At 52.4% G+C, this 16,757-nt stretch overlaps 6 protein-coding genes across 6 annotated transcripts; 4 read left to right on the top strand and 2 right to left on the bottom strand.

Moving 5' to 3' along the window:
- Positions 1 to 88: 88 nt before the first annotated feature.
- On the top strand, positions 89 to 1,327 carry BO97DRAFT_195415 (uncharacterized protein). Its single transcript, XM_025690495.1, has 2 exons — positions 89 to 531; positions 589 to 1,327. Exons 1-2 carry the CDS (start codon positions 124 to 126, stop codon positions 1,201 to 1,203), a joined length of 1,023 nt encoding a protein of 340 aa, XP_025547921.1. The 5' UTR covers positions 89 to 123; the 3' UTR covers positions 1,204 to 1,327.
- A 353-nt stretch (positions 1,328 to 1,680) lies between these two features.
- On the top strand, positions 1,681 to 3,986 carry BO97DRAFT_472849 (putative MFS sugar transporter; the record flags this gene model as incomplete). The annotated part of the gene is made up of 12 exons (XM_025700181.1): positions 1,681 to 1,717; positions 1,774 to 1,831; positions 1,900 to 1,930; positions 1,987 to 1,990; positions 2,053 to 2,301; positions 2,355 to 2,507; positions 2,572 to 2,684; positions 2,754 to 3,004; positions 3,071 to 3,144; positions 3,218 to 3,404; positions 3,472 to 3,648; positions 3,740 to 3,986. 12 exons carry the CDS (start codon positions 1,681 to 1,683, stop codon positions 3,972 to 3,974), a joined length of 1,569 nt encoding a protein of 522 aa, XP_025547920.1. The 3' UTR covers positions 3,975 to 3,986.
- Positions 3,987 to 4,372: 386 nt separating this feature from the next.
- On the bottom strand, positions 4,373 to 7,378 carry BO97DRAFT_480424 (Zn(II)2Cys6 transcription factor). The gene is made up of 7 exons (XM_025700756.1): positions 6,466 to 7,378; positions 5,907 to 6,404; positions 5,687 to 5,846; positions 5,476 to 5,638; positions 5,165 to 5,406; positions 4,747 to 4,991; positions 4,373 to 4,678 (listed from the first exon to the last, which is right to left on the bottom strand). Exons 1-7 carry the CDS (start codon positions 7,266 to 7,268, stop codon positions 4,501 to 4,503), a joined length of 2,289 nt encoding a protein of 762 aa, XP_025547919.1. The 5' UTR covers positions 7,269 to 7,378; the 3' UTR covers positions 4,373 to 4,500.
- A 437-nt stretch (positions 7,379 to 7,815) lies between these two features.
- BO97DRAFT_460038 (hexose transporter protein) lies at positions 7,816 to 10,065 on the top strand (the record flags this gene model as incomplete). Its single annotated transcript, XM_025699321.1, has 11 exons — positions 7,816 to 7,849; positions 7,946 to 8,014; positions 8,170 to 8,218; positions 8,267 to 8,466; positions 8,524 to 8,676; positions 8,729 to 8,841; positions 8,898 to 9,148; positions 9,206 to 9,279; positions 9,356 to 9,542; positions 9,600 to 9,776; positions 9,837 to 10,065. The coding sequence occupies 11 exons, from the start codon at positions 7,816 to 7,818 to the stop codon at positions 10,063 to 10,065; spliced, it is 1,536 nt and encodes a 511-aa protein (XP_025547918.1).
- A 201-nt stretch (positions 10,066 to 10,266) lies between these two features.
- On the bottom strand, positions 10,267 to 12,187 carry BO97DRAFT_460035 (luciferase; the record flags this gene model as incomplete). Its single annotated transcript, XM_025699320.1, has 5 exons — positions 10,267 to 10,812; positions 10,858 to 10,926; positions 11,030 to 11,343; positions 11,412 to 12,047; positions 12,106 to 12,187. The coding sequence occupies 5 exons, from the start codon at positions 12,185 to 12,187 to the stop codon at positions 10,267 to 10,269; spliced, it is 1,647 nt and encodes a 548-aa protein (XP_025547917.1).
- A 1,664-nt stretch (positions 12,188 to 13,851) lies between these two features.
- BO97DRAFT_428075 (uncharacterized protein) lies at positions 13,852 to 15,625 on the top strand (the record flags this gene model as incomplete). The annotated part of the gene is made up of 3 exons (XM_025697258.1): positions 13,852 to 14,092; positions 14,954 to 15,256; positions 15,327 to 15,625. The coding sequence occupies 3 exons, from the start codon at positions 13,852 to 13,854 to the stop codon at positions 15,623 to 15,625; spliced, it is 843 nt and encodes a 280-aa protein (XP_025547916.1).
- Between the last annotated feature and the right edge of the window lie 1,132 nt (positions 15,626 to 16,757).

The raw sequence follows: 16,757 nt of genomic DNA, 5'->3' as shown, positions 1-16,757 counted from the left end.
TGAGAGCGATGGTGGCTGACGAAGAAATAATTGTGATTTGTCTCCTCGTAGGACACAGAACCAAAATCACCTCCACTAACTTTGCGACCTTCAACATCCATAAACCCCAGCACCAGACACTCAATGGCTGAAGCTCCCAGCGCCTCGGAGTTGAGAACAGACGAGGGTCCTCTCCCGCGCCTCTTAGCCCAACAAATCCAATGTCGACAACCACTGATCCTCCCCTGGCACCGCTATAAGACCGTTCGCTTGGGCACGCTCTTTCACACCTCACGACACAATACTCCGGACCCATGGGCCAACAGCAACACCGAGGACTCACCCTTCGATCTGCTAGATCTGGCGCGCGTGCCGAAACGCGTGGATCGGGAGATCGGGGGCCGGGCCTCGTACCAATCCCACCACACGGCCACCACAGCCGAGACACGCGACCATCTCGCCTTGGGGTTCACAGCCGGAGTGGGGCTGCCTTTTCTGGCTGAGGTCAGTGTCAAGGGGACGTATGACTCCGATGTGCAGAACAATGAGGATGTCCGTATCCAATACCTTTCCCTAAATAGACCAATGCACATACTAAATGGCACACAGGCTGACAAAACGTCTCTCCATTCCTCCATCCGAGCCGGAACAGTGATGCTCGCCCGCCAGCCCAACCTCACGATGGAGGCAGCAATGACTCTAAAGTACGGCGGTGGACTGCATCGCTTTAAGGAGCGATACGGCGACTACTATCTGGCCGCGTATCGGTTTGGCGGCGATACCGCATTGCTGATCAGCGGGTCGACCAGCCAGACGGCGGAGAAAGAGAATGTCGGCATCACGGTCACGGTGGACGTGTTGCTGGTGGAAACCAGCGAGACGTGGAACTCTGCCATGCAGAAATTCTCGAATTGTAGCTCTCTCCGATTGATTGGTTATGACACGCTGGACGCCCGGAGTTGGAACTGCGCGACAGCGAACAGGGAAGGCCCCGGCGGCGACGCGTTTCAGGCGCAGGCGGAGGAGCTGATTACTCGGGCGCAGGCGTTGGCAGATCGGGTTGAGGAGCGGTTGGATGAGCTCGATGTGTTGGATGGCGATGAGTTGGACTTTGCCAAGTGTGACGAGTTGACGGCGGCGAGCTTGGTGGTAGAGCTCATCCTGTTGCCTGTGGGGAATCTCCGCGAGGTGATGCGCTGGAAGCTGAATGACGATGCTTTGTGAGAGGACAATGAATGATGATGGATGCTTCGAATGCGCTTGGAAGTTCAGCGTAGAAGACAGAATGACGCCAGATGAGCTCGTGTCGAGTTACCTGGTTCTGCTTTCTCAGCGGCCAATGGGAAATAAATGGTGAATTTAGGACTCGTCCTTGATCCATGATGCTCGGATAGATTGCCGTTTTGGGTGAACAAGTTCTGCGGGGGTCTTCCGGTTGGCTCGTTGCCGCGCACTCCCCACTAATGCATGCATCATTTTCACTCCACGTGGCCCCACGATGCTTGGCAGAAACTGTAATTAGAGTTTTACGTGGTTCGGATGTTCCCCGGGCCACAATTTAATCCCCCTTCTTGCAGTGCAAAGTGTTTTACCCCAGAACTTTTCGCCCCAATCCCCCACGCTCTCCAGATCGCAATTTAAACAATTTCAATCACGTATCAGAATCTTCCACAATTCACGACCTGATGTAACTCCCTAGCAATGACAATGCAGACCTACTCATTCAGAAACATACCAAGTAAAGACCTCATTTGTGCAATCCAGCATTACTCAATGTCCTCACTCATTCATTAGACAACACTCACCAGAACTGGTACAAGGACCCGAGTCTTAAAGTGAATATTGCACATTGGTGAGTACCATTTGATCTGCAAATTGCCCACACCACATGGCACCGCTCTGACCCATTCTTCCTACCAGTCTCGGACTGTGCCTGGTCATCTTCTACCTTGTAAGTATCATGCCTCCTGAGAGCGTCTTCAGAATAATGCACTAAGATGCGAGCAGGGATGTGAGTCAACCACATGAATACATACAGGTCATACACCATTCGCAAATGCTGACGCTGGCAAGACGATGCGGGCCTCCTCAACGGATTGCAGGCAGTCTACGCCTGGAGCGTCTTCCTCAACCATCCTCAAGGCGCCATTCTAGGACTGTACGCCGCCACTCTCTATCTCCCGTCCATGGTCACCGCGTACATTGGCGATTTCCTCTCCCAGCGTTACGGCCGGCGCGTTGCCTTGGCCCTCGGGTCCTCGATTGTCTGTATTGGTGGGTTGGTCAACGCCTTTGCAGTCAACCCCGCGATGTGGGTAGTCGGTAAGTTCTCCACATAAGCTTCATGTTTCAAAGCATTCTAAAGCGTTATGCAGGCCGCGTGGTTATAGGTGCAGGGGGTGGAGTCGCCAAGGTGGCTGCTCCGGCGCTGATCCAGGAGATTGCGCACCCGCGATTACGGCCGATGTTGGCTGCCTGCTATTATCCGTTCTTCTACTTCGGCACGCTCCTATCAGCACTTCTTTGTTGTAAGTCAATCCCTGAGAATTCATGGGTGCAAGCGGCTCCGGTATTGACCTCGCTGGATTGTAGTCGCCGCTCTATACATCCCAGGAAACTGGTCATGGCGCATGCCTTCCATTGTCCAGGTCTTCGGCCCTCTACTCGTACTGGGGACATTACTGAGCTGTCCCGAATCTCCCAGGGTGCGTGATCTGTCTTCCTCTATGTCCTACTGGCGGCGCCTGACTCATCTCTGACAAATGCTCTTATAGTGGCTTGTCTCCAAAGGCCGCAACTCCGAAGCTCTGGCTGTATTAGGCAAATACCATGCCAACGGGCTCGTCAGCGATGCCCTGGTTCAGCAGGAGCTGGCTGAGATCGAAGCGGCGCTCGAAAGCGAAGATAGCCGGCACCATAAGACCTACCTCGATTTTTTCCAGTCGTCTGGAAACCGCAGACGGCTATACGTTCTCTTGTCCCTGTCTATTGGGCAAAACTGGGTCGGCAATGGGGTCATCTCCTAGTAAGTTCTCTAGCCGGTCAGTATCTCCCAGCACAATCTGAAGTGACTGACTGTGTTCTTCGCTAGCTATCTAACTCCTGTACTGCGCTCGGTCGGAATCGAGTCCTCGGTACAGATAACCCTTCTCACATCTGGGCTTGGTGAGCGACCTATTACCACTCTCTACCGAGATTTATCCAAGAAAGCGTCTAGCAACTAACACCAGGGTGACAGCAATCTGGAACCTTATACTAGCGTTCAGCGCAGCGCTGAACGTGGAACGCTTCGGCCGCCGCACCCTGTTCTTCGTCTCCACGGCCGGCATGCTGGTCTCGTACATCCTGGTGATGGGCCTCTCGGCGGGATTCGCCACGACGCAGAATTTCTCGATAGGAATCGCGGTTGTTCCCTGCTTGTTTTTGTGAGTCGCACACTGTCCCTCCAGACCTCCAGACCGATATGAGCTGACCTGTCTGGCATTTGTCAAGATACTACGGATTCTACGACCTCGCCTGGACGCCGCTCCCCGTGCCCTACACAGCGGAGATCCTACCCTTCGGATTACGCACCAAGGGCCTCGCCATCTTCACCTCGGTAGGAACAATGGCAAACTCGTTCAACCAGTTCGTCAATCCAATTGCCTTGCAGGCGTTGGCGTGGAAGTAGTAAGTTCTGCCGATAGTGTCCATTGCGGTTCAAACTCCGTTGTACCATAATAGGGTGTTTGTTTGCTGATCCGAGGGTGAAAAAAAACAGTTATGCCGTCTACGTCGTGATCCTCGTATTCTATCTCGTTTTCGCGTACTTCATGTACCCGGAAACGAAGAATCATACGTTCGAGGAGGTTTCGGCGATTTTCGATTGCCGCGATGCGAAAGACGACGGGGAGCTGCATGAGTCTGTAGCGACCGCCGGCGGCGGGTCGGTGCCACTAAAGGGCGTGGAGGGTCCTTCCTTTGTGGGCAGTAGCTCGCACCGAGAGAATGTGTAAGCTGAGGGGCGTGTGTAGTTGTAATTCTGGTATGGGGATGGGGGGAGAAGCCCGGGGGGGGGGAGGGGACCGGTGGATATGTCTGATGTCTATCTTTATGCGCATGCAAAGACGGGCTGATTGCACCACATCCCCGCAGATGGATGTGCTATGTTTCTACCAAATAGACAGCCACGTTCATGGCTAATCCCTGTGTGCGGTTAATATAGAAATGAAATTGGCCCTGTATCATGGGGTTGAAATACCGTGGTCTACCTCACAATCTCCAATTGTGACTATCCTACATATATCATGTCATGGGAGAATAAGAACAGGTTAGTTTGCGTGAAATCATGAAATCATTATCCTCTTTTTAGTGGGAACTGACAACGGAAGTTGTTGTAACTATCAAAAATCGTGTCCCACAACCGCTCTGCGGCCCCCTGTCCATCCCCGAACTATATATACAACCACAGCCCCAGTGGTACCACATAAACGCCCGCCCCCTCCCCGTCCACACTATCACTACGCAAAAGACAACCAGAATTCAATCCACTGTCCCCCTCGCCGCCGGCCCAGCGGGAAAATAAGACGACTGCGCGAAATCGAAATAATCCCCGAGATTGATCCCCGGCTCCCCGGAAAGAATATTCTGGCCCATGGACAACGATATATCGAAGTCCCATTCCAGCTGTGGTGCACAATTTGGGTCTGGTAGCGTGGGGCTATTGATGTTCGATTTGGGTCAGCGAGCAACTTCAGGGGCGAAAACTGGCGGACATATCAAACATACTTTGCATCGGTCGTCTCCCTCTCTCCGTTCAGGGCTACGCCGGCATGGCGGGCCAAGGCGCGGACCAGCTGTGCCATCCAGCCACAGACGCCGGTCGTGGAGAAGTCGTTTGTTTCGAATAACGCCATGGCGATTCGGAGGTAGTGCTCCAGTACGAGACGGTCCACGGGTAGTGGTTGATCGAGGCGAGCGACAAGGGCTCGAATGAGGAATATTGCCGCTTGACCGAGAATGAGTACCAGGTACTACATGGTTATAACCTGTTAGTGATCGAAAGGCGTACAGTAATTGGGGAGGGGGGTGGTAGTGGGAGGCAATATACAAAGAAGAGGGCAGAAAGAAAAAAAGAGAAGAAAAAAAAAATAATGTAAGACGAAAGAGAGAGGAGAGATAAAAGGAAATAGAGAGGGCAACTGACATCTCCACCGTATCGAATGATAGCCTCCCCGTTACCTGTCTGATCGTACAATTGCACCAAAGTCATGGCGGACTCGCAAGCTTTCGCTAGACTGGACAGCATCATGGGATTTGCTAGTGGCCTCGGGGTCCCAGTGCCCGCGAGCAGATTCAGCGAGAGCGAGTTCAGGCATAATCGCGTGTGTTCACTGTAGATCTTGGATAACGTGATGTACTTGCCCATGGAGATTGCGTCGTAAGAACCTTTGAAACAAGAAAGAGAAGGATGTTAGGGATATATGTCCTTGAACCGAGGAATCACGTATAACACACCATTCCACGTCCAGCGACGTTGCCATTCATCTAATCGTGGATTGAGTTCCGATAGAAGAGTCGAAATCCTCGACCATCCGATCGCTGCGTGAGAAGCTTGATCTTGGCCCGCCATTGGCGGTAACCGCGCGAGACGGAGACCGGAAATTAGCTCAGTTGAGATCTGTAGTGTCAGCATCATCCGTCAAGAGCACGATCAGAGCCGGCTTACTGTACAAAGCTCCGCCAGGCTGACCACATAGGTCGCAGCTGCGAGATCAACGGCGGATGATGAACCCAGCTTGCGCACTATGTTGAGATAGTCCCGAGTGTGGATGATCGCGGCTGGAACGTGCGGACGACCGAAGCCAAGGCTAAGAGACGTGTCATATCTTTGTGTCCATGTGTTAGTCCACAATAGCGAGAAGAGTAAAGCATGAGATGTGAATTACTGGTATATAATCAGCCAAGTATGCCACTGGCGCAGCAGGTCATTCACTTCGTGGACATCGCTGTCGCCAAAATCATCTGTGCCAAGGAAAGTTGCGATCGCCGGTCGGCTGAAGGTATCAGGGATTCCAATGCGATGCGCCAGGCGAGTACAGATGCCTGTGACCATCCACTGGTCTGCGGACTGACCGTACCCGCGTGGGATCCAGACAGATAGCAACAAGGTAGCTTGCACGTCGGATAGCTGGTGTTGTTTTCGGAAGATGACGAACCCGAGATGTGCACACGCAAGTTCAGCAAGAGCTTCCAGGGCCTCGGGGGTAATATTCGGCATTGACGAAGCCGGCTGCGTCTCTCGATGTTTCGGGTAGTACCGGCCAGCTATCGATAGAATGACTGTAAAGAGAAAAGGTGATGACGATCGCATACGGTCAAAGTTGTCATCCGGGCCTCCGGTTGAGCCAAGGATGGGGAATGATGAGTGACATTTCTGAAAGAATCTAGAGGAACAATGAGCCTATTGAAACCCCCCCGGCCAGAGAATGACTCTCGAAGACTTACAGGGCGAAGAGCAACCTCGCCACAGGCTCGCAAACAATGCCGCTCGCAACAGGCTCGCTATGTAAGTCTACTTTGGCTGTATACGAAGTCATCCCCAGAGCGGGTTGAGTCGCCGCGTCTCCATCGGTCCTGTCCTTCACCGACTCGCCTGACCAGACAGTAGGATGGGACATCAATGGGGGAAATGGCGCGGGATTCTGCTGTAGCGCTGCCCAACGCGATTCGAGTCCCTCGGGCCCTGCCCCAGGAGGAGAGCGGCGCATCCGGTCGGCCGTCGCCGCAGGCTCGTGAGGATAATCCAGCGGGGAGACATGAGAGGGCGTTTCGTGCGAGTCGACCGGGCCTGTGACCGTATGTGCGAGAGAGGATGGGGTGTGCATGCAAGGCCTGGGCTCGCCTGGGTCCGACGAAGCGAGACCATGGTGGGCATTCGACGACGCCGGTATGCTGCCTGACAGTTGCTGCCCTGAGGACAGGAGAAATGTTGACGGCAAACAGTGCGAAGGTGGTTGAATGGGTGCTGCACCCGGTGAACGTGGGGGAGGCCGAGGGCCTGCGGCAGTGGCGGCGAGCAAGGCCGTGACAGTTGTCTCTAATTGTGCAAGTCGTTGGTTTGTGATGGAGAGATTCAGATTAGAGTCATGTCGATCTCCAAAATCACAGTCAATCCCCGCGCGATGGCATGCGCTGCATGGGTGTCCACCTGTGCATCGGAGCTTTTTAATCCGGCACCGCTCGCAGGCCCACGTGGCGCGCTGCGATCGCTGCCTTCGATTTCGTCGCTCGCTGCTAGCCCGATTCATTCGCTCGAGTCAGAATGGGGTGTCAGCTTAGACGTGAAGAGGAACTGATCTGTATAAAGACAAGGTCAGTCTATCACAGAGGGGGGAAGTGGCGGGCAAAGTCAAGCCTGTGTGGAGTGAGTGGGTGAGGGAAGGGTGGGTGGGTTGATTCTCACCGCAAATTGTGGATAGTGTCGATGCCTGAGGCTTAAGGCCGTTATTTTGCCACACGGGGTAACGTGGGGTAACGTGCATGAACTACGGAGTACGGAGAACTCTACGAGCAAAAGCCCGGCTATCTTGCTATTTTGCCTCCCGGCCCCACCCGGCTACTGTTCGGGGAACCTCCGAGAGGGCGGGGGAAATCAAAGCATGCATGGTCCAATCGCCCCCCGGCACTTCCCCGAAAACCACTGGGGAATGCTATCGATGTATGGCCAGGACTGCTGAGATCATTTAGTTTTGATCAGGTCGTGTGAAAGACCTGGACAATTGAAATACAAGAGATCCAGTCGCCCAAGGTCTCAAGGTCCGGCTGCAATCACATTCAATCTCACACTCTCTCACCATGTCTGCAACCCCCAAATGGACCGATGTCGCCAGTAAGTCTTTCGTGCTCAAAGCACCGCTGCTACACACATCCGGGGTGTACCTGCACTTCATATGCTGATCGTCGCGTCTTTACTTGTTGCAACCAGACAACACCAATCCTATTTGGTATAAAGATGCGTCCTTGCGTCGGAACGTGGCCCTTGGCCTGGGCCTCTGTCTCGTGCTTGCCACCAATGTTAGCTCCCCTCTTTGCTCTTGACAGACTCCTCATGATTGGAAACTAAGAATCTCTGCAGGGATGTCAGTCGTGCCCGTTGCACTCGCGTGCTGGTGTATTGCTAGTGTATAACTGACTTTCTTCGATGTGTAGACCAATTAGGTCTTTTGAGCGGATTCCAGGCGATGCCTTCCTGGCAAAAGTATGTATGCCATGCTGCCAGATCAAACGCCGCCTAACCGTGGTCCAGGTACTTCAACAACCCTAAAGGCGCGCTACTGGGTATCTATGCAGCATCGTTCTTCATTCCATCGATTTTTACCGCATTTGTTGGCGACATGATTTCTACAAAGCTGGGCCGTCGCTGGTGTATTCTGATCGCCAACGCCATCCTTCTGGTCGGCGCCCTTGTCAACACTTTCGCAGTGTCCGTGGGCATGTGGTGCGGTGGTGAGTCGTCCCTTCTTTCTGCGAGTGATGTTCCGAATTGGTGACCAATTTGGCCAGGTCGTGCAATCATGGGCACTGGGGTCGGCATAGTCAAAGTTGCAACTCCGGTCTTGATCCAGGAGATTGCTCATCCCCGGCTTCGACCTATCCTGGGCTCCTGTTACCAAACTTTCGCCTACATGGGCATTGCCTTTGCTGCTTTCATGACATGTGAGATCCCCTACGCCAGCAGACTAGGCATTGCGCTAAGACTCTCCGATAGTCGCTGGACTTTATGTGCCTGGTGACTGGGGATGGCGATTCCCTTCCATCCTCCAGGTAGTCGGTCCCATCGCAGTCATAACCGTTGTGCTAAACTGTCCCGAATCCCCACGTGTAAGTATGCATTAGGTGCTGGAGACATATCGTACGACGCTTATACAATCATGCAGTGGCTCATCAAGAACGGACGAGCTGAGGAAGCGCACAACATCCTCGCCGCTCTTCACGCCAACGGCGACAGGGACGACCCATTGGTTCTCCTTGAGGTGAAGGAGATTACGCAAGCCATCGAACGTGAAAGTCATATGCAGAAAGCGTCATTCTTGGACTTCCTGCGTACCCCAGGGAACAGAAGACGCTTGGTCGCTCTCATAGCAATGGCCTGTTCCCTCAACTGGATGGGCAATGGTATTATCACATAGTAAGCATTGTCTTTGCAACCCTTGCCTCCATCCTGAGCTTATCTGATGATATCTAGTTTCCTGTCACCCATCCTCAAGTCTATTGGCATCACCGCACCGATTCAGATTACTCTAATCAACGCCGGTCTTGGTAGGTCCAATTCACCTGCGCCTTCTTCGTGTTGCACGACCAATACTTGAAGCGCAATGACTGACCAACTTTCCAGCTATTTGGAACCTGATTCTGGCCGGAATCACTGCAGTGTTCTGTGATAAAGTAGGCCGTCGGCCATTGTTCCTCATGTCCATCGTCGGGATGTTGTGCTCCTATATTGTGGTCATGGGCTTGTCCGCAGGTTTTGCCAACACCAAGAATCATTCGATGGGAGTTGCAGTAATCCCTTTCTTGTTTATGTGAGTCTTCCAATGGATATGAATAAAAGTGACTGAGAACTAACTATGCGATCACAGTTACTTCGGATTCTACGACATGGCATTCACTCCTCTTCCGGTCGCGTACACTGTCGAGATCTTACCCTTCAGTATCCGATCCACGGGCATGGCTCTCTTCACCAGCTTTGCCACCCTCGGAAACTCTTTCAACCAATTCGTCAATCCCATTGCGCTCGGTGCCATTGGCTGGAAATAGTGCGTCATTTCTTTCAATTACGCTCCAGCCCCTTGACCCAACCACTGACCCTATTCTAGCTACGCCGTCTACGTCGCTATTCTCTTCTTCTACCTCGGTCTGGTCTATTTCATGTTCCCAGAGACCAAGCGACTCTCTGCTGAGGACGCGTCCCGAGTCTTCGACTACGACCGCAAAGGCCGTCTTCTGGGTAAGGTGAATGATGATCATCCTGAGAATGGTGTGAACCAGCCGGAAGATGAGGGGAAATGTGCGGTGTCAGCGATTGAGAACCGGGAAAAACCTTAAGTCTATGTGGTTACTGCAGTAACAGAGGGGGGCAGGTAACGTTAGTTGGTCTGATAACAAAAATATTCGTCGGCTCAATAGACAACAGGTTGTTTGTAACAATAGTCAAATATTAAAGAGAACATAAAAAATAACTATGAATAACTACAGGTAAAAACGCTAGAATAGAATGCAGACCAAGAGATCTTCTCACCTTTCCAACTAGCTGTCTAGCAACACTCTCCGCAAGATCTTCCCGCCGGCATTCCGTGGTATCTCCTTGACAAAGACCACACCACCCCTCAATTTCTTGTATCCACTAACCCGCTTCGCGACAAAATCTGCAATCTCATCCTGCAGCTCCTTCTCCAGTCCCCCTAAGTCTATACACTGATCCTTCAACACCACATACGCTCGCGGCACCTCGGACCCATCACCCGCCCCCGTGTCCACTCCCACAACCGCGGCGTCTGCTACCGCTTCATGCTGCAGAACAACACCCTCGAGCTCCGCCGGCGCAAGCTGGAATCCGCTGTACTTGATCAAATCCTTGGCACGACCGGTCAGGACCATATGGCCTGTGACGGGGTCCTGGTAGCCAATGTCACCAGTTGGGTAGAAATTATCCTGGGTCAAGGGACTGTCGGCACTAGACGCGTGGCTATGGGAGGGAGGATTCCAATAGCCCATGAAGACATTGGGGCCGCTGACATAAATTTCCCCTTCCTCCGCCTGAGCGTCAGGCACGGGACTGGTATCTTCCAGGTCCTTCTCTGACGAGTTGGACTGGTTCGTTTTGCTGGAGATTGGCACGATCCTGCAGCGCATATTCGGGACCAGACGACCAACGGTGCCGACGTGGGTTCTGGCTTCCTCGCGGGTCTATATGTAGATTGTTAGGTTGATGTTAAAATTTCCCTGGATGCGAGCACTCGGTGGAATACGCGTGGACTATGCGATAAACACGCATTGAGGGGCTACTTACCTGAAGATACAGGAGGGGCGAACATTCAGTCATCCCATAGCCCTGCCGCACGGGAATGCCAAATTTCGCATCAAAAGCCTGAAGGAGCTCCTTGCTGACCGGAGCGGCTCCAGACGTAAGAAGACGCACGGATTGGAGTTTCGCACGCGTCGCGTACGAGCTTTGGAGTAGACGCTTCAAAATCGGTGGAACTATATAGACGGAGGTAATCCTCTCCCGTTCGACCAGGTCGCAGAACGCCTCAACTTGGAAGCGGGGCAGAAGATAGGTCGGCCATGATTGGAATAGGGTGTAGTTAATGAGGAAGGTTATACCTGCATATGAAGAGGTGAGGTTAGGAGAACATAGTGTGAAGATTAAAGGACAGAAGGTAGTAACGTACCGTATATGTGAAAAAACGGAAGCAATGACACAGTCCGATCGGGTCCATCAGGCCCGTTGACAGCATCCACTGCAGCAGTCTGTAGTAGATTCGCAATCACATTTCGATGACTGAGCATCACGCCTTTGGGTAGACCTGTGGTTCCGGACGAATGCATGAGAAAGGCCAAATCTCCGCTGTGTGGCAACGATGCCTGCCGTTTTGCTAGCAGATCTTGCAGCCGGTCAGGCCTATCAGAGCATAGGATCTCTTCGGAAGCCAACATCCAGTGCTGCGTCGACTGCGTGTCATCGAGAACCATGATTCGATCTAAAGGTATGCCGGCTGCCTTAGCCGTTGCCGCCACCGTTGGGTAGAAGGCGGCCTGGGTGATGATGCCCTTTGCTGCGGTTCGGCGCAGCAGCGGCGTGAGCTCTCCCTCTTTGTACTCAGGATTCAGAGGACAAGCGACGCCCCCAAGAAATAAAGTGCCCCAGAGACAGCATGGAATATCGATGGTGTTGCCGGCTACAATGGCTAGCACATCACCTTTGCACCACCCCCAGTGCCGGTACAGAAAGTCCGCAAACGCTAGAGACAACCGTCGCGAGTCTTCCCAGCTGTAACGACGGCCAGTAACTTCTTCGACAAAAATGGCTGAGGTGATTGTTAGTACTTTCAATGGCTCGTGTGGAAAATTCTTCCCAAAACTTACCTTGCTCTCTATCGGACTGACCTCCTGGCCTTTCAAACAAGAAACTCCACAGATCCTCGTCAGGAATGACAATATCGTCCATGACTGAGTGGAAGCTCATCTTCACAGTCATGCTATGGGAATGCTGGTCAGGCTATAAATCTTATTATACAGAATCAAAAAGAGGATTGATTAATGACGGTGAAAGGATCTCTTGGAGCTGTCGACATTGTAACCTCTCCAGCAAGCAGAGGCTTTTATAGGCGGAGGGTGCGAACCCACGGCGGTACTGCTTGGTTTCCGGATATTATCGCCCTGGGTAAGGTGATACAAACTGGGATCGTGCTTCTTTGTCAGGTGGATGCCCAAGTTATGCTGGTTCTGAATCTGGCGCTTCGCTGATGTAAGTAGTGTAACATGTCGTCACATCTTCCACGATGCGGCAGTCAAACCGGGCTCACACCCGCATTCCGCACGTCTCTACCCTGCAAATAAGAAATGCCAGGGTCAACGCTCGGAGTTTCAGAACATGCCACTCCGGACATGGGGTTTCTGCACACAACGACTTGGAAGCAAGGGAGCCTAACCGCCTTCAGGGTTTGACAAGGTCAAATTAATGCTGGCATATTGACCCGCTGCGTTCACGTGGGCCTGCCAGCCACCTTCACCGAGGTCAAGTCCGCCAGGTGTGCGGCTATACTGATCTGATCTCCTCTGTTTGCAAGTTCGGCTGGTTGATCCATCGATGTAATGTTGTCTGACTTCAGTTAGGTATGGACCATTCACCTCGCAAGAGCCTAGCCCTGTCATCGGGACTCGAGTGCGGAGATTGTTTGGTCCCATGTCACCCAACCAACATGTGCACAGCATCCCAGTCTGCATCCTGTACTATCAGCGCGAAACACCGATCTGGTTCTCTGCTCCTCTGCCGGTGCGATAGGATCCAGATGACTTTGACCAACACCCCGGAATGCTGTGAAAACCCTCCGAGACACTGAAGCGCTATCCATGACGTTGGGAAAGAAAGGCGGGGACAGGGGAAGACAAGTTTGCGCAGACCGGCAGTGTTCCATTAGCAGAACGGACTGCTAATCTCACTCATTGCACAAGTCCCAGTAGCGGCTGGTGGTGGGTTCGAGATAAAGATTCTGCTGGCTGCTTGTCTCGTAACAAATTGGCCTCGGCGCCTGAGGCCGGGTCGGCCGGGGACAAGGAGTGCTTTCCCCTTTGGGAAGGGGGGCGACGATCTGGTCTCTTGTTGCCTGAGGCTCTCTCTCTCCCGAGATCTCATCCTTACCAATGTTCCTCAATCTCGGATGTAGGCTTTGTTCATCGACCATCCCGATTGTTCTTCTCTCATTTTAATGCATATTCCTCTAGACGTGTCTTTACAGCCGAAATATCCGAACCACCAATTTGATTTTCCATTAGGCGTGAAGATGCCACCTCCTGATGGCATGATGATATTCATCACCACAACGGCAACCGAGTGGTTCGGTGGACTCGCTCAATAGAAGCTATCACACTAAACCACGCATGCAAGATCCGGAGCAGTCCTGCTGGGTCCCAAAAGTTAAACAGCATGCGGCAGGCCACGCAATTTACCGGGGGCTATACTGTCATTGGCAGCAGCAGCGCTGCAGCATCTATAATAGTTCGAATGGGTTGCTACTCTATCGCTCCATTTCATGGGTTCCAGTTTATACAATTAGTCAACTCCAATCACTTACCAATACCAATCCTTTCCCCGAACCCCATTTCATCATCATGAGTGACAACCAAACCAAGTTCGAAGAACTCCTGGTCGCCCTCAAGGCTCTGGGTGAGCCTGACTATGATGGCTGGGCCCGTCTTGTGCATGAAAAAGCCCGGCGCCGTCACGAACTCTCCAATCTGGCTGATCTGATCGTTGACGTCGACCCCTATCCTAAAAAAGAGGACCAAAAGTCTTCCCTCGCCAACTTTGACTGCACTTCGGATCTAACCTGGGCACAGTACAAGTGGATGAGTAGCTAGATCCAGACAAGGCGATGGTGAACAATCTCATGGCTTTGGTTGGGCAGTGTGCCACAGTGCTGTGGCTTCCCTCCCGGATCCTCAATTGACTTCGCTAGCTATGATGGGATTTTTCAAGTCTGTAGTGGACAACACCGACAATGAGAACTACAAGTTCTTGTGAAATTGCAATATGACTGATTGTCATGGGTGGACGTCTATATCTTGTAATTGTTCGCCAGTGTATACGGAATCATTCATATTTGGGATAAGATGTCAGATGCCCAGAAAGCTCGGGCCATTGGTGAGGTACTCGAGATGATTTTGAATGGCGTCGCCGATGCTAAAAACCTTGGGACGTATATCACAAGCGGGCAAGTGCGGAAAGTTTCGAGGATTACGACCAAACATCCGACCTGGATCGTGGGACATACAAAGCATTTACTGAGGACGCGAAGGCATTGCTGATGTGTGCGAGGCCATTAACCCAGATGTTACATCTTATGAGAGTATTTGGGGATCATCTGATCCCGGAGGAACAAGCAACTACTCAAATGACGCAGCACATTGGAGCGAGTTTCCTGATGATCCCCCTGCGGGTCTATTATTCGAAGGGGAGGGAGTAGCTTCAAAATGGAGTTTAGCTGGGAAAGGACTCACGATATTTAATGTGTGCCTTGGGGTCGTGCTTGTGGGCGAAGTAATATCCAGGTTAGTTGTTGTGCTTCCCATCCTTGCTTCTTGTGATGGATTATTCTGCTGTACGGGCAGTGTAAAGGCTGACTGCCTCGGATAAACGAAAAGTCTCATTACCCACTGGAATAATTTGTTCACGGGCGAAAAGATCCTTGATAACCTTTCTAATCACACGCAGGCGCTGCAAATGGTTCTCTGGACTTCGTCATGGCGACAGGTCTCTACGCCACGGCCCTGCCGGTGCTGGGGGCTGTGTTGACCATCATCGGGGTCGTTCTAATGGTTGTCAATTTCTTTCTCAGTCTTTTCTCTGCGCTGCCGCCTGACCCCGTTGAGACCTTCTTGAACAGCCAAGGCAAACCACTGCTTGACAGCCTAGATGAAGCCCCGACCCCGCGGCTCGAGTACACCCTCCTCTCCGCCGGTTCCGTCCCCGGGAAGCAGGTCACCACTGTCGCCATCCAGGCCGCCAACCACACCGGTCAACCAGTCACATTGTCGAACGTGCATGCCTCTCTGACGTCGACCATTTCGACCTGGTCGCCGCGGAGAGAACGAGCACCTCTACGTGTCCCTGGCCGCGACAGCCGATGCAGCAATAACCACGAGTGATTTCAAATCCAGTTCCGACCCCGTGGCACAGTACAACGAATACGACCTGGAGGTGGCGGGATGCAGGACAGACGGCAGCACAGAGAGTAGTCTGCCGCCGTTGGTGTTGGAACCAGAGGAGTCGTTCATCGTGCGGTGGACGGCAGAGGCGAATAAGAAGGGAAATAGCTTTGTGGACGTGGTAGAGAAACTGCCACTGGATAAATGCCATGTGCAGATGCCAGTGGTGAGGGTTTGAGTTTTGTGTGCTGTGGGTTTGGGTCTATTCGTGATAATGAATATCCAGGTATACCCGTGCACTGGGTATGCAGCGACGTTTGAACCTTCCAGTCGCCCCCTGTTGTACTTTGTGATTCTACTCTGCTTATATGAGACGGAGTAACGATATCTTGTCTCTTCAGTAAACGTTCAGAACGCGGTAGACGGGTGCATTCAAGGGGTTTCAGAATACGTATGCCAGCCGCGCTGACAGAATAGTCTCAGTGTCATGAACCATCCACATGAGTATAGGTTTTATCCATGGGACTTCAAGCGATGGGTATACATGGCATGGTGTGTCTTCCATCGTTTCAAGTATCAAACGACGTGTATGGTATTTGTGCACAAAACACTAGTCGTCGGCAACGGTGTCCTCTTAGCGCGAGCTCCGCCTTTAGGCATTGCAATCGCGTCCGTTGTGATTCTTCCTATAACATAATACAGGGTAAGTGAGAGTTCAGCCTTCGTGGGGTTCGTGTATCCATTCCACCACATCCACCCATCAGAATTGCTCGTAAAAGCCCGCCCGGTATACTGCTCGCGTCCCACGAACCCGCCCATCACCTCTCCCAACCAGCAACCACAGGGGACCGGGCCCGCGGATACGGTGTTGGGGTAGTGCAGGACGGTGGCTGTTGTGGCCGGCCGAACGAGCGTCAAACCGGCAAGATGAGATGTAGAGGAATGCATGATGGGAATGGCTGATTGATAGTGGAAGACGGTCTATTCTGCTGCTGCTGTTGTGTTTGATGGTATATCAGCCCGCTGCGTATGCGCTGAGAACCTCGTTCTAGGACAAAATTCCTTATCGGTGCGCCAGAAGGGCGCAGAAACAGAGCAGTAGACAAAACGCCATTGTATAACATCAATGATCTAATAGACACTATTTGAGTACGGAATCCGTGCTTTCGAAGAGAATAGGTCATTTTTAAAGAAACCAGATGGTCGGGATGGGCTTGCGATACGAAGCCAGAAGGCCCGTGACTTCTAGCAAGAGTGGCGGACGTTTAAAGGGGCGTGAAAACAAGCTTTCTTGGCTATCTCAGCCTCGGCTTCTGCGGCTGCAGATTGCATTGTGCAACATTTGCCCCCTTTGAAGCAACCCATATTAG

This window comes from Aspergillus homomorphus (genome assembly GCF_003184865.1).
Source record: "Aspergillus homomorphus CBS 101889 unplaced genomic scaffold BO97scaffold_44, whole genome shotgun sequence".
NCBI lineage: Eukaryota > Fungi > Ascomycota > Eurotiomycetes > Eurotiales > Aspergillaceae > Aspergillus > Aspergillus homomorphus.
Note: the sequence above shows the minus strand (reverse complement) of the source record. Positions and strands in the feature narration are given on the sequence as shown.